General features: G+C 26.4%; 1 protein-coding gene and 1 long non-coding RNA gene across 4 annotated transcripts; one reads left to right on the top strand and one right to left on the bottom strand.

Annotated features, from left to right (window-relative positions):
* Positions 1–8004: 8004 nt before the first annotated feature.
* LOC101503440 (uncharacterized) lies at positions 8005–10400 on the bottom strand. 2 transcript variants are annotated; one of them, XM_073364044.1, is made up of 5 exons: positions 10259–10400; positions 9773–9873; positions 9563–9677; positions 9336–9450; positions 8005–9187 (listed from the first exon to the last, which is right to left on the bottom strand). In XM_073364044.1, exons 1-5 carry the CDS (start codon positions 10340–10342, stop codon positions 8319–8321), a joined length of 1284 nt encoding a protein of 427 aa, XP_073220145.1. In that variant the 5' UTR covers positions 10343–10400; the 3' UTR covers positions 8005–8318. The 2 variants fall into 2 exon arrangements, with proteins under 2 accessions (XP_073220145.1, XP_073220146.1); XM_073364045.1 differs by having other exon boundaries at positions 9773–9898; positions 10259–10395.
* A 186-nt stretch (positions 10401–10586) lies between these two features.
* LOC113787813 (uncharacterized) lies at positions 10587–11485 on the top strand. Of its 2 annotated transcripts, none has more exons than XR_003474329.2 (2): positions 10587–10739; positions 11121–11485. It is a non-coding gene; the product is annotated as an uncharacterized lncRNA (long non-coding RNA). The 2 variants fall into 2 exon arrangements; XR_012161450.1 differs by having other exon boundaries at positions 10621–10739; positions 10918–11485.
* The last annotated feature ends 5661 nt before the right edge of the window (positions 11486–17146 follow it).

The raw sequence follows: 17146 nt of genomic DNA, 5'->3' as shown, positions 1-17146 counted from the left end.
TATTATACGAGATTTGTAAAAACGATTGATAGGAAGTTGCAAGTATACTTATAAAGTCACAATTAATATGACATAACTCTTAATTATAAAGTCACAATTTTTTACATATTCATCATAATCAAATTATAAGTTTGTAAATGTTTATCTTTCGATTATAAATATTATAGTGGTTTAATGATATTAATAGATGTTAAAACATAAAAGAAAACAATTAATTAAATTAAACACTAATATAATAAATAAATAATATATTTATATAAGTGCAAATGAGAGGCGGAGTGGATACTATAGTACTCGTATCCGCATCTATATCCATTTAATTTTATAAGTAATTATCCGTCCATGTACCATACCTATTATGCGAATTTTTACCTTATTTATTATAAATTTTTTTTATAGGTATCCACTAGATCTTCTGGATCTAATTATCATATATTGAATTTAAAATAAATAAAAAATAGAGGGAGTAATATATGAAGGTATGCAACGTGCAAACGCGGACATCAAACCTATAAACTAATAAAATTCTAAATGCACCTAGCTTATATTTGTGCATTATAGTATTGTAGCTCTAGTTAATGGGCTTCATCTTCAGGACTAAATGTGCCTTGCCTTTTTATAACTTATCTCTTTTTTTCTTTTTTCTTACTTTAATAACAAATCAACTCAGACATATGCAACCCACCCTATCTGTAAAGTGTATGGAAATTCCTAATATTATTCAAAAAGAATAGTTGGAGAACATAACTACAAAAAGAAAAATATGTGGTAGGGTAATATTTGTTCAGTAAAAACATGATAAAAGTCAGTAATATCTTATATCTCAAAATAACATATAGATTCAACTTTTCCTATCGATATAAAAATTTTATTGGTTGTTATCTTAATTTTTTTCTTTTAAAATAAAGTGATTTTTTTAATTTTATTTTGGTGCAAAGGGAGTAGAAGATCTTTTATCATAGGCTCATAGCCTATAGCCTATTTTTTTCTAACTCCAAAGGAAGTTCAAAATTCAACAGGGACATCAGAGGATTTTTAAAAAGTGATCTTTTCAACTTAGACTTTTTTGTTTTTATTTTCTTTTTTTTAAAATAATTTTCATGATTTTATTAATATTTATATTTTTTTTAAATCAATCTATTTTTAAACAATAAAAAAAATAAACACCAATCTTCACTATTTTATGGGGCATATACTAGGTTGTATTCCATGATGCAACCATGTGAAGCACAATATTTTTTTCTCATCACGTTTTTCTTGATTTTAGTAGTAATAGGTCATATTCTGAAAGGAAGAAAAAAAACCTAAAATAGGGATGATTATAAAAATCCTATTATGAGAAGTAATTCAACGATAAAAAAAATTATATTATTTTAAAAATTAAAAAAGTTGTTAATTTTAAAATATAGTAGGTCAATTATTATTAGACAGAATGAATAACTATTATGAACTTTTTTACAAATATATTCAATTAAAACATATCATTTTTTTTCTTAAAATAAGAAAACATATCATAGTACCGCTTTTAATGTTATTCCTAAAATTCATGAATATAATTATATATATAAGCTCATATGTGATTGAATATAACCATTGGATACTAACAATACTTACAAATTAAACTCTAAATAGATTTAAAAAATTAACAATGCATATGTGATGTAATCCACCGTGATCCGACAACAAGTTGTGCCCCTAATAATTATATATTTTTAATTTAGACAAAATACTTTATGTAGTTTTTTAACTTAATTTTAAATAATAATTTAATTATTTATTATTTATTTAATTATTTATATAATTTTAAGTAATGATTTAATATTCATGTTTTAAAATGTCAACGAAATTAATTTTTTTTTATAGAAATTCAAAAAATTTATTATCATCTTCAGACAAAACTCATAAAATTAGTAATTATTTTCAACAAAATTCATATTTTTATTATATTCATAACTTAAATTTTTAAATAAACTCGTGTTTTATCTCTAACAACATTAAATTCATCAAATAAAAAACTCACATTTTAAAATTTAGCTTAAGAATTTGATTTGGAGAATGATAGAAAGAAGATGAAGATATTATCTTGATGATTTTAGAATCAAATCTTAAAGAGTGAGTTCTTTATTTGATAGATTTTATGTTGTTGGAGATGAAGAAATTGGTTTATTTAAATATTTGAGTTATGAATTTGATAAATATATAATTTTTTTAGAAATTAATAATGAGTTTTCTGAGTTTTATTTGAATATGATAGTAATTTTGAGTTTATATAAAAAATGATAATATTGTTGATATTTAAAAATATAAAAGATCAAATTATTATTTAAAATTAAATAAATAATCAAATTAGAAAAGAAAAGAAAAAAGAATAGAGAACTCAATTAATACCTAAAATTAAATTAAAGAAATGCTAAATATTTTATCTTTAATTTCATATAAACCTACTGTTATATATACTAATTATATATCAGGGGATACCAAATTTAGTGTAATTGTATTTTTTTCCGGTTCCAATTACATCCTTTACTGAAATTATTTTATTTGCAACTATATTTTTTGAATTAATGATTATATTTCTTTATCTAACTGATGTTTCAAAATAACAGCATACAATTTCTTTTTTTACTTATTTTCTTTCAAAATGTAACTTTTTAGTATTTACTATTTGGAATTTAAAAGAAACACATTAGTAACACTACTTTTCTCTTATATCTTCCGAGCTCTTCTAATGAAGCGGGTAGTTTATTAATGTTTTTTTTTCCTTCGTAAAATCATTCATCTAACTTTTTTTTTAATTTAAATAAATAAACATTTTTTATATATGTTTTATTCAAAATAAAATACAAACAAAAATTAATAATTGAAAAAATAATGCATTTAGGCTAATTTTTTAATCAGATATATCAACCTTTCAACTATGTTTTTGTGCTTTGTTTGTAATCATGACATTGTGTTGTTCATCGTCTAGATGCAATTTTATCATAATTATAACATTTTATTATTTTATAATATTAACCTGATTGTGTGATTTTTTTTAAATTCAATATATTTTATGTTAACAACTTTGAAATATATTAATAATTATTATTATTATTTTCAATTGATGTAACTTATATCAATTTTTAAAAATATTGTTTCGTAGTAAAAATAACATCTCTACTTTAGACTATTGATCATAGTCATAATGATAGTCTTTGAAACATAATGGAGGAATTTGGGCTCTTTCGGTCCCAAAACCCAACATATGGGCTTACCATTTAAAATAATAAAATTATGAAAACAAATAAAAATAACAAAATTTTAGTTGACACTCTATCTCAACACATTATCTTATTTAAATTTAAATTATCTCAATTTAAATCTCCTTAAATTTTTCTCAATTATTTCAATTTATTTTTTTATTTTTGTTGATAGATTTATAGTTTATATTATATAAATTATGTATGTAAAAATTAATATAAATATAAAATCATTTAATATTTTATTAAGACTTTTGAAAATCAACAGTATTAAATTAAAGTGTATAAAATGTTACTTTTTATACTATATCTCAATAACATATCAAATTAATTTTTATATATGTAAAACTTTATAAGCATAATATATATAATATAACTTTTAATGTGAACCAACAAAATCTTGTAGAAAAAAAAATAAATTTAAGATAAATAGAAAAAAAAATTAAGAGAAATTAAAAAATATTTAAATGGAGATGATCCAAATACTCGAATAATTTAAATTTCAACGTTTTAATAATCTTGAATTCTATATTTTTCAATTATTTTAAAACTCAAAGTAACGGATTTTCACATTTTATAAAAGCGAAAACATAAATATATCTTCTTTCACATAATTTTTCACAAAACTTCCATCATATCCTTGCATCAATGGTGCCTTTATTGGAAGAAATTTTTCGTTAGTTGTAGGCTGTAGCGTCAATAATAGTCAACGCTAACCTTCATCCATAGAAGCGTGAGTTTTAGAAGTATTTTGCATCGGTCATACCTGACGCTATTATTTTTATGACTTCAATATGAAATTAGCATCTATAAAATGTACAAAAATTGATTTTAGTATTCATAAAATCAAATTTCCAGTCTACGTTTCTGTAAAATGCAAAGGCTTTAAATTTAGTATTTGATATTTAACATCGTTAGTTTTTAACTGTTTAATAATTAATAATTTTAAATTTAGTCTATGCAAATTTTAAAAAATTTGATTTCTGTCTAAGTAAAGTAATTTTATTATTTTAGTCTTTATAAAATGTAAGAAGTCTAATTTCAGTTCCTACATAATAATAAATAAATAAATAAATAAAAGTTTAAATCAAGTTTTAATTCTTATAAAATATAAAGATATGATTTTTAGTCTCCATAAAAAATTTCAACTATTTAGTCCTTAAAAATAAATTTATTCACTTTTAGTCCTTATTTTAAAAAAAATTCGTAAAAAATTGATATTTTTAATTCTTCAAAAAAGTCTTTATAAAATTAAAATAGAGACTAAAGTGAATAAATATTTTTAGAGACTAATCTTAAAATGCCATAAATTTGTAAAAATTAAAAATATATTTCATCAATAAAAAAGTCTTTATAAAATTAAAATAGAGACTAAAGTGAATAAATATATTTAGAGACTAATCTTAAAATGTCATAATTTTATAAAAATAAAAAATATATTTAACCAATAAAAAAATAGTTATGTGTATGATTTTTTATAATAAATTATAATTAATATATTAAAATCATTATATTTTTATTTAGAAGATATAAAAAAATTATTAATTTTTACTAATTGATTAATGACAAATATTTATATTGTATATCACCAACTTCATTAGCAACTCATTTTCAAGCAAATGTAAAAAAATTATAGTTAGTGTATGTGTATTATAATTATTTTATTTTTATGTTGATGATATTAAAAAAACATTAACTTTAACTAATTATTTATTGACTCAACTTGACTGTGCATGGTTTTTAAAATATATTTGTAATAAGTATTATAATTATTTTTATTTTTATTTAAAATAGATAGAAAAAATACTAAATTTAATTAATTGATTCAAGACAAACACTTGATAGTGTATGAATTGTAAGTTCCAACAACTTATTTTGCTACTCATTTATAGAAGAAAAAAATATGAAAAAACCCGAGTGTGAAAAAGTTATAATTATTGTATTATAGTTGTTCTTATGATGATATTAATAAAATACTAATTTTAATTAAATATTTTATAACAAAAATTTGTCTCATATATAATTTTTATAATAAAAATGAAAATAAAACCAGTAAAAAAGATTATTATTATAAAAATCATACACATGAGTAAAACAAATTTTTTTTTTATTACGTAGAGATCAAAATCTAATTTTTCTACATTTTATCAGGACTTATGTGTTTTTCTACATTTACGTAGAGATCAAAAACGTATGTATTTTGTATAAACTTAAACTAAAAATATTATTTTAAAGATACTAAAACTAAATTTCTTGTATTTTGTCGAAGTAATCGCATATTTAAGACTATATTTATTTTACTTACGTTTGAAAAACTAATTTTCCAGAACTTTGAAAGATACACAAATTTGAATAGGTGAAGCTTAGAGTTTTGACATATGAGTATGAGACTCCAACCTTACGATAATATCCAACTCGGTTGAACATGAAATCCACTTCTCCCTACAATAATGGAACCCCGTGCGTTGTGCATCTCATTATATAAACAACAACACATCGTGACTGGTCCTAAGCCCTACCCCCACCACCCGTTACCCCCAATGGGACCTATAATTTTGTTAAATGCTCTGTTTTTGAGAGCGACTAATAGTAATAGTGACCCCCTCCTTTAGCACCATACTATAGCCTATTAATAATGGCACAAGAAAAATGAATACTAATATTTACGACATTGCGTGAGAATTGAAACGCTCTTGACGCATGACGTCTACTATTGGTTAAAGTTATAAATTAAACTCCGGACTATAGCGTCTATCAAGGAAGAAAAGAAACGAATGTCTTATATTGTGGAATAAATAAATAAATCACATGTTATTATTTATCAAAACTTTTTGCCTTTCTAGGAGTAATACTTTTTTTCCAGCAACCTAGATATTTTCATGTCTCGTAAAAAGAAAAAAAAAAATATTCTGATGTTCCGTCTCATAATTGGTTCATGGGATGCCAGAAAGCTGAAATTTTAACTAGTGACAACTCCATATCCCTTTCGATTGTTTTCACATGTGTATAGTATATAAAAAAAATAAAATAAAAATAATCATTTCAATTTCTTAAATGTTATAGTATCTGAACTAATTATATTTATAAATATATCATCAAGTATCTCTTTTATTAATAATTTATAGATCAAAATAGTAAATGAAAAATACATTTGTGAACTAAATCAATTAACTAAAGACATTTTAAGATTAAAATGACTAATAAAAAATACATTTAAATTTATTTTTATAATTTTAATAAATTTAAAGACTATTGTAAGAACAATGAAAAATTTAAAAATCAAAATATAATGAAGACACAATTTATAACATAAATCTTTCTCTTTGTCATATCATTTATTTTTTAATGTATTAAGTACTAAAATTGTTTGTTTTTTTTTCAAAACTAAGTGTAGGATAAATTTAGAAAATAAAGGTTAATTAAATTGTGAATTTCTAATTTCTAAAACATCCATTGTTTTGAAAATAAAAATAAAAGGCAAAAACAACTAGATATAGAATGAAAAGAGTATTTATTTTGAAGGAGCACTTTTTATACATAGTATTTCAGGGGAGCTTAATGCCTCAATAGAACTGGATACATAACAATATATCAGTTTTTTATAGAGAAATGCTATAGTTATTAGTATATTACGTTCATAGCCAGGACTCAAACTATGAACCTCATTCTCAAACTCCTTCGATGGTAAATCACTGAAATTATTTGATACATGAAAAAACATAATTTACCAGATGTGCATTAATGGTCTTCACCTATTTCGTCTTGATAATTTAACATAATCTATCTGATAACCATTTTCTAGACTCCTATTTCATCCATAACGGTCTTTGTCTTCATTTCAGCTTGGACATTTTATAAATGATGTTCATATTTAATTTAATATCATTATTATGATATATATCTACATTTGTGTCAGTGTCTAATATTCAGTACCCATGTCGTATGCGACGTTCGAATGTGTCCATGCTTCAAACCAGAAGCTAAATATTCACAATTAGAGTAATCATTTTTTATTATGAAGTATAAGACTATTACGGGATTAGATGTTTTGTACACAAGATGTCGGGGACCGAAAAGACTACCGAAAATCAAAAACTTGCAATTCATGCTTTAGAGAGCAACTCTCAGCTTGTTATTCTTTGAACAGAGACTTGAAACTCACATCTAATGAACTTTGATCAGACAGATCAAACTGACTCTCTGTCCAGACGAGTATATAGGTTTCTAGATCGTGAGAAATTCTTTAGTTAGGCAATTCAATAGTCAGACATGTATAAATGCATTACATGTTTTTTATGTTTAGTGTTGAAAGGGAGGTTGTCTGTGATAGGTAGCAATGCCCACCTAGGAATTTCTCATTTTATCTCAATGACAAGTTGGAGAAGCTCATTTGAGATTGGTTAGGCCCCAAACCCTTCATTTCCAGCTAATGTCCTAGCAAACAATCAGAGCAACCACCCCCTCTACCATTTTAAGGTGACATTGGATATCATTCAATTAAATGTCATAATTTCACAATATTCTAATGTCTTCTAAAATGATTTATTTCCTTGCTTCCTATTTCTGATTTTAAAATTATGATTCAGATTTAGTTATACGCAGCTAAAGTTTATTTTTTTTAGTAAATTCTAATGTCACTATCCTGTTTTTTACTGAGAAATAGATGATTCAACTAGCAGATCAAAGTCTCAGCCACAATGAATCAGGCTTGGTGCAGAAAGCAGGCATAACAACATATACACATTGGCCGTGTCTTTGCCATGCATCAAAATTAAACCAGTGTGCTTCTTTAATCTTCAGAAGGGGATAAGATTGCTTATAGACACTCCATTTCAAAAGTTCGAATTTCATACTTTACTCTTTTAATCTATTAAGAGCCAAAGCAGAAATCAAAGAAAACAAGCTAAGATTTGTATATACAGTTCACATTTGCAGCAATGCAACTAGTAACTCAACCTCAGCTTCTAAACTATTTCACAAGCAGAGCTACACATGCAGAGAGTCTACATAAGAGGATTCAACAACATTTTGGATCATCTAGAATTGCAAAAGCATATATGACACAACAAGAAAGACTATCTACGAACCTGGCCTACCCGTAAAACGATTGGATGGGACCCCTAGATGCCGGCAAAATTGCCCATCCTCCTCATTGTTAGCTAAAGGTGCTTTGCGCTTCCGAAACATCGCCTCTAAGTTCTGATCTTCACCCTGTACATTGCCTCTAGAATTGGAGTCAATGGTACCATAACCGGCTCCTCCTCTAGGGTAAAGAAATAATTCCCTATTTCTCTGCAAAGACATATGACTATACTTATTGCCCTCATGAGAAAGACTTAAACCAACACCATCTATTTCAAATGCTGAACTACTTTTGCCGCTCGAACAAGGACGCAGACATTGACCCAACCTCAAAGATAAATCACATTGCCCATCCGGTGGCTCCTTAGTGCCTAACCCAGTTTCTTGTACAATTCTACTACCAACATGATGGAACCTACCATAGGAGGAGTTTTCCAATAGACCAATTCCAGAAGACTCAGGGACTGGAGTAATAACCGGTCTGCCAACAAAGATTGTATCCAAAGAGGTATTGTGTATCACGCTCGTCCTTAGTTGAGGCTCTCTGGGTTCACTACCGTAGTACAAAGGGTAAACAGAACCCATGTTCAATGACGGTTTAGCTTCCATTGTCAATGACTGGTGATGACCAGATGTGAAACCATAAGGATAATTACTATTTTGCTGACCATGCTGGTTAGTATCCGATACAGGAATCGACGGAAGAGAAGCAATTGTCCCTTTTGCATAGTTTAAGGAATTCCCAACAACAGGTTTAGGAGACACTGAAGGAGGTTGTTGAGGTTTTGGACCAAGGTATGTCCTAGGGTTATTATGCCGATCACTTCTGGAAGTCTTCACAGGTTTGCAACCCAGATTAAGTGCAGCTGATTCAACACAAGAAAATGAACCCAAAAAAAACACATCACTAGCAGCTCAAAAAAATATACACTCAACATCCCAAATGAGACATAAAAATAGGATTTTGACACAAACCCATGAAATGGATCCAAAGAAAGATGAAAAATTGAGTACCTTCAACACATGGGGGCAAAAGGTCACCAGTTTCAGTTGTCTCATCTCTCCGTATAATTGTGTTAACAGCATCATTAAGACGGTCCCATAGTGTATCAGGGTTCGAATACTCAGCCTTAAACAACCAAATCAAGACAAATTAAACAAAAGGGTTTAAACAAAAAATCCACATTACACCAAGAAAAAATCTAAAAAATAAAATAAAATTAAAAACAAAAAATAAAAACCTCTGAATTAGCTTTGGAATACATGATTTCTTCGGCTTTGAGAACAACAACAGGAAGTTTCTCTTGCCATTCCTTGTTTTTCTTAGTTGCAGGAGTGTGAGCGTCAGTGACGACCCTAATCAAACACATGGTGTGCAATCGAGTCAACAAAATGTAGAAGCTTAAAAATAGACGAAAAAAGAAGGGAAAAAAAAAAGATCAATTCAGAACCTGAAAATATGTTGAATGATGGAACCTCTTAAAGGTTGGTGACGCTCACTGTGCCAAGCTCTTCTCACACACTCGTATGGCCTTGGCCCTGGCCGCGGCATCTTCAACAATTTCAAAACACAAACACTGAGACAGAACAGAACAATATGTGAAGAAGGAATGGACAGAAATAATTGAGTACTAGTGTTCTGTGTTCTGTGTTTGTGTTGGGGGAAGTGTTTACAATTTTACAATTTAATTACTTACATATAAACTATAATATTATTTTTTTTAATTTTAATAATTCAGAAACAAACACACACAGTGTGGTGGTGGCACATAGCACTCTACAATATAAATGGGATTTTGTAACTTTGTTTTGTTAATTAGAAGGGTCGATTAAACTTTGCCTCACTTGTCTTTGTTATTGCAAATTCTCATACCACAATTTCTGATGGAAGGGTTTTTGTTTGGGACAGTAGTAGCGAAACAAAAGGGGTACTATACCTTTCTTTTTTTTCTTTCTCTTTTCTTTTTTTTATTTCTTTCTTTTGTCTTCCTCAATAATTTAGAGGGTTTACCATTACACATGGTTCTTTTGTTCCTTTGATGTGTTGTATTGTGTTGTTTTGTTCAATTTCAATCTCTCTTTTTTTTTTCTTTGTGTCTAGGGTGTGTGGGGTCTGGTCACACACCTCTTATTGAGAAAAGGAGAGTGGGGAGGGTTATGTTACTATCAAAAAGTACCTGCATAATAAAGTCTATTAAAAATTCTCCCCCTCCCTATACCATTCAATTACCACCTATATTTAATATTGGGTTGTTACATGCAATTATCTATCTCTATCTCTATTTTTTTTAAACTACATAATTGCACAACCATATACATTGCCAACATATTCGTACCATATAACACCAACACTGCTAGGAAAATGACAAAACATAAACTAATATCAACTTCGATATAAAGTAACCAAAGAGAATCCAGGTACATCACCTTCTCTCTTATTCTTCCTTAATAAAGCTACTCAGATTCTTTTTTTTTTTAAATTTCAACCCCTTTCTCACCAATTTCTTTTACCCTATGGTTAATTAAATTATGTTTCTAATTTGTCTACGCTTTTAATTCCACGGACATCTCAACACTATTGTTTCCGATGTGCTAGACTATTGTGCCACCCAAAAAGTGCACACACGACAATTTAAAAATTGTTGTTTGAAAAGGTCAAATTTGAAGAAATTCGGGTGTGTATAATTGAGACATTTAATGAGAATGACCCGTGTCAAGTAGAAGATTATTGATGATTTTTATTTGATATTTTATGAAGATGAAGATTATGATAGTATAGTATGTGCATTGAATGTGCAGTGATCACATTGATGGGTAAACGGGTACATTCTGGATTCTGCAGTGTAAATAAAGCCTTTTATTAATATTTATGTGATGAAAACAGCCTTTGTAGGAAGACTGACGCTGTATGGGCCTTCCCCACTCCTTCATGTCACGTCCACTCTTGACAACGGCTGTACAAAGCCAAACTCCTTTTTCAGTTTTTATGTAACCCTTCACCATCCTACTTTCAACTTCTATCCCTTTTATTTTAGGTACAGTACTTGAAGGCAAAAATAAAAGCCTAATGTTTCCTACATAAGTGTAATCCCCCTCACCTCACAGTTCTCTCTTTTGTTTCTACTTGCTACTTTTTTTATATAAAATATATTATTATTGTGCCACCAAGATCCAGAGTAAATCTCAACCAACACATTAATTATTTAAAATAAGAAGATCCATTTAAGAGATTAATATATCTCAGTATGTGTTTTTCTATAGAAAGTTTTTATAATACATTCATAAATTAAATAATTTTTTATATTATTTTTAATTAATAAATTAACGGTTACTTTTGTTAATTAAAAAGTTATTTTTTGACTTTTGTATTTTAAAAATATTATATTTTATTATTTATAAATACGATACTAATTTTTATTATAAAAAATATTCAATATTTACTTTTTTAAATAAACAAATATTTTACTGACATTTTAAATAAATAAATTTAATTATTATTACTTTTAAATGATAGGATAAATTTTTATTTTTTTTAAAGTCATTCAACTGTTAATTAGAAAATCTCTTTTTTATATGCATAAGTCAGGATTGATTTTATATAATGCTTATGAGATCGATTTATCTGGCAATTATGACGCACGATGTTGATTTTGATAAAAAATTCTAGTAGGTACTTTTTATGTTCGTAATAATCTCCAAAGTACAATATAAGGATGAAAAAATAAATTAATTAGTGAAGCTATATCCAAATCCAAGGGACGAGGATCATAATATGCCCATAATCATAAGCCAGTTTCCTTCGTTGGTTTTGTGATGTGAGTTCCATCCAATCAACAAAGCATGCTCACTGTCGTAGGAATAATATTAATGGAGTGACTTATTAGTTTGGAAGTGAATCTTTCTTTTATTGCTAAATGCATGTGCCACATTTTTCAGCCATTATTATCTACCTAAATTTTGCTTGCTATGTGATTGTTTAAGCTTTTAAGTCATTAAATGCTGATTTTCATTTCATAAGAGATTGGGACCACAATCTTCAAACTAGCACTTTGAAGTATAAACGCAAAGGTTATGTTTACTTTTACCTCATCACCCAACCACTACCGTATTAGCAATAAATTGAATTGTGAGAGGTATCAAAATCAATTGAAATGTCCATAAAAAAAATCAATTGAAATGGATACAAATTGTATAGCCTTTCATTACATTCATTTCTTTATATATAAAAAAAGACCAATCTAACTACACTTTTTTATCAAAGCAAGCACAATATGTTATTAATGTTGAGAAGTTCATGATTACGGGAATAACAACACCTTATATGTTTTTGGACTATCAAATTTTTACACTTTATTTTTACTCAAAATTTTATATTTATATTGAAAACTTTACACAATAATTATTTATCTTATAATCAATGTGAGATTAGTCGTTCATACTTTAATTCAATATTTTTTTTTTCAAGTGTGAATTTCACACATCTTATATTTCCACTTTCGTTATAGTCAACATAACATATCTCCTCATTATACCATCAAGAAGATTTTCGATACAAATATCTAATACATCAGAATTCACTCACACCTCATTAAAACAAATCAAGGCTATGAAATCGCTTGTTGAAAAAAATGAACATATAAAAATTTATAGAACATAATCTCAAACATGAATATAAAGTGAAAAGTAAATTGGAGAAAAATTTATGGTTGTTGTCCAATGACAATCAAATAATAACATAATCAATTTTTATAATATATAAACTTTTCTTAAACATTCAACGACCCTTGGTAGAGTCACGTCCTCACGACTCTAACATAAGAGTATAAGAGAAAAAATAACGTAATATACAAAGTTAAAATATTTTCGATTCATGGATCTTGAAATGAAGAATTATAAGCATATAATATGTCTTAACATTCTTATTCCTTTACGATGTTTAGTGATGTAGGACTATTTCAACATTTACTATTTCAAACAGCTCCAAGATTATCAAAATTTTGTTTGTATATATAATCGCAACAAGACACAATTTATATAGCATGTTTGTTTATACATCTAAATAAGCATTCATAGAAGCTAAATGTATATTTAATTATATTTTTGGAAGACTCGAGATTGATTTTAGATATATAAAATTAATTTTGACTTGTCTCGAGTAGAATTAATAATATTTATTAAATTAATTATAATTTGATAAAAAAAAAAATTATAATTTTTAACTCTAAACGTGAATTTTACATTTAAAAGTATTATTCAATCCACTTTAGTAAAAAATGTATATAAATATAAATTAATTTATATTTAATTTATTTTTAACTAAAATTAATTTTATAAGCAAGTTTAATCAAAATTATTTTTTCTAACGGTGTTTATAACCAAACACACGCACACAAAGTCAACATATAGCTTAATTCTAGTGGGCATGTCGACAATATTTCTGCCGTGTGGTTCCAAACGTTAACTTATAAAATAAACAATATGTAAGTTTTGGTCAAAAAAATTGTTTGACTTATCATTAGAAGCTAAATCAAACACATTATTAATGTTTGATTAAGAAGTATCCAACAACTTTGCCTGAATCGAAGTCTGCATAAGTGATATGAAAGAATTTTCTTTGTCTTATGTTAATTTTGTTGGGTGATTTACTTGGTCAGGATGAGAGGAGCAGATGCAATAGATGCATCGTGCGTGTCATATCAGAGTCATGTTGTTGTGATGATAGTAAAGGGTTGTACTAACTTTTGTTGCTTTTCAATTCATTTTTGATGCATTTATGGCGGGGGTGTAAGCATAATAGTACCAAGGCTAAAGACAAATGTGGCCAAGAAAGCAACTTCCCATCAATCGATTATTACATTACACATGTGGGGGTGTATCATCTATGTGTAAGGGAAGATTCTCAACCCAACTTCGGCTAATCATATTTTTTATTTTGTTACTTGCTGCTTGAATTTTTGTTTCTAATTTTGTGAAAATTTGACTGGGAAACTATGTTATTCTCAATTAATCAAAGAGGGATGATACATTATTTGGTAAATAGAGTAATTAAAGATAGGTAAATGCTGAGAAATATCTAATGACGTGTGTGAATAAATCAAATATAAAAAATTTATTTTATAATTTGTTAATTCACGACAGAGAAATAACATCGTAAATAAAAACTTTAAAGATATTTTAGTAGCAAATTGCAACAAACAGTTATAAATATGGAATTTTTCGGGTAGGGTATTATTGTATAACTACTAAGACTAAACATTTAAACTATGCAAAATTATAAGTTATTTCTTGAGAGTTCAAGGTTGTTAGTTGTTACATTTTTAAGACTCATTCAAATTTAATATGGTTGATTAATTTGAGAATGATATGTATCATGTTATCGAAATGCTCGTAAATATTGGTAGCTTTAATTTATATTAACGTATTGTATGACTTCATAAGATATTTATGAGGTGAGAGTATATTGAGATATTGAAAAGGTTAAATTTTAATTACATAATTATATATTAATGATCATGTAACTTTTTTTTCATGTGATTTTTTTTAAGTGATGATGTATCAATTAAATAACTATTAATTATGATATGCATGAGTGTATGATAAAAATTTAACTATCTCACCTATAAAACGCATCTCATTTGATATTTTTCTTTTAATATGCTATAGTAAAAATTATGCAAATATTTAAAATTATGAAAATATACTACATATAAATAAATATTAGTATTTTTATTCAATTGAATATTTTTGTATGTCATGTAAATACAATTCGTATAATGTCCTTATAGCTCTAACAACTAGAAAATGTCGATATTGTTATGTTTAACGTATTGTCTCATACTACAACCTGACAACTCACAATTATTTAAGTTAATTATAGTGCAAATTACTATATTTTATAAGATAAAAAATACACAATTTATATAATAATTAAAAGATATTTAATATATTGAATGCATGTTTGAATTAAAAACAACTTTTTCTCTTTATTTATTGGACGTGAATTTTACTATTAAACTCATAATAATTGTGTATTGGTCTGAAAAGACTTTTCATTAGGGTTGAGGCAAGGTGATGCAAGTAAAACAATTGTCTTATGCCTCACATTCTTTTTAGGCTTCAAGCTTATTATTTTTATCTGCAAAGATAATAGTATTAAGGTTTATTTGTTATAGATTCAAAGAAAAATATTGATATTTCATTATTTAGATATTATTTTTTAAAAAATCACAAATTATTTTATACTTGTCAATCGTATGAAAATTACTTTTTAAAAATTAATTATAAAAATTATTTTTTTTAAGAAATTACTAAAAGCAGTTTATAAAAAAATCAGTTTTTAGACTATTTTTAAACTTTTTTATATTGTAACAAACGGATACAAATTTTCAAAATTAATTATTTAAAATAATAATAATAAATTCACTCTTAATTTTATCAACATTAATTATTAAGCCCGTTGTATAAATTTGACTTAATAATTTTTCTATTAATTAATTTAGTATAAAATTAATCAATCATCTATATCTTTGATATTAATTACTGTGTCGTTCTATATAGTGGTAAAAACAGTTAACCTTAAAATATTTACAACTTTATTATTGTCGGTATTCAAAGGGCATTAATTTAAATTTTGGAGTATGCCTTTAAATTTGTGTTATTTTAGGATTTGGGAAGGAATCTCTTGGTACACATATCCTCCCCTGCATCCAATTTGTATTGGAACCCACACTCTGAATAATGTGTTGAGAAAGAAAGAGGGGTAGAAATATATAAAATTGGTTAAAAAATTTCAAAAAAAAGTCTAAGGTCACAACTCACATGTTATGTAGATGTCGATAAATAAAAGACACTTAGTCATAAAAGAGATTCCAAACACACGCTGAAACAAAGAGACACTCTGTCCATGTCTTTACAACTATTTCCTTTTTATTTCTGTAAAGGCAAATACATTAATGCCATTATTTCAGTTATTTAATTGAATGGAAGTAATTATTTTAGTTTTTAAAAATAATAATTTAGTCTTTTAAGTCGTACAATATGTATTTAGTTTTTTGTCCAAACCGGCTAAAAGGTGCTTACGTGACTGTTTTAACAATATGTGACAAATCAGTATAGAATTATAATTAATAATTTTATTTAAATAATTTGTTTATTGAAAATAATATAAAGTCCAATTTAAATCAATTAAATTTTTTCAAATCTATTAATTTTTTGCTTCTCAAATCCGAAAATTGAAAAGTCGTCCATTTACTTTTTGTTCAATAAGTGTTTAATTACAATCGTGACGACTGTGAGACATGTGCATTTTTTGAGTTTTTAAATAAAGCTAAGAAGGATTCTAATGATGATTGGTGGACTGTGGACAGGGACGAATTTGTGATTAGTTATCGAGGAGCTTGAGCTCCTATTTACTTTTGTGAAAATATTATTCACACTACAAAAGCTTGTAGGTTGAGTAAGTAGTAATCATTTTTGTTTCACATATTTTGTTTATTGTCTACTATTATGTTATATATATTTGAAGAGAAAATCTTTAGTGGTTACAAGATTTTAGACACAATATTTATATACATAAAAAATAATAATAAATAATTAAATATGTATAATTTTGTATGTATGTCTAAATAATTTTTATTTAAGATTGTGATTATGTATTTCTTCTATTCGAAATGTGGGGATTAAAATATATCATTGTCATATCAATTGCTGCATCAATTTCTTTTTTTTTAGTTGTCAACTTAAAATTCTTTTATAATATACTATTATTGTAATTTATAATAATATATTACTTACATTGTTATTTATTAATGGTCTAAAATTCAATT

Source organism: Cicer arietinum, chromosome 7, assembly GCF_000331145.2.
Source record: "Cicer arietinum cultivar CDC Frontier isolate Library 1 chromosome 7, Cicar.CDCFrontier_v2.0, whole genome shotgun sequence".
Taxonomy (NCBI): domain Eukaryota; kingdom Viridiplantae; phylum Streptophyta; class Magnoliopsida; order Fabales; family Fabaceae; genus Cicer; species Cicer arietinum.
The sequence above is the reverse complement of the archived record's forward strand: the minus strand, read 5'-3'. Positions and strand labels throughout refer to the sequence as shown.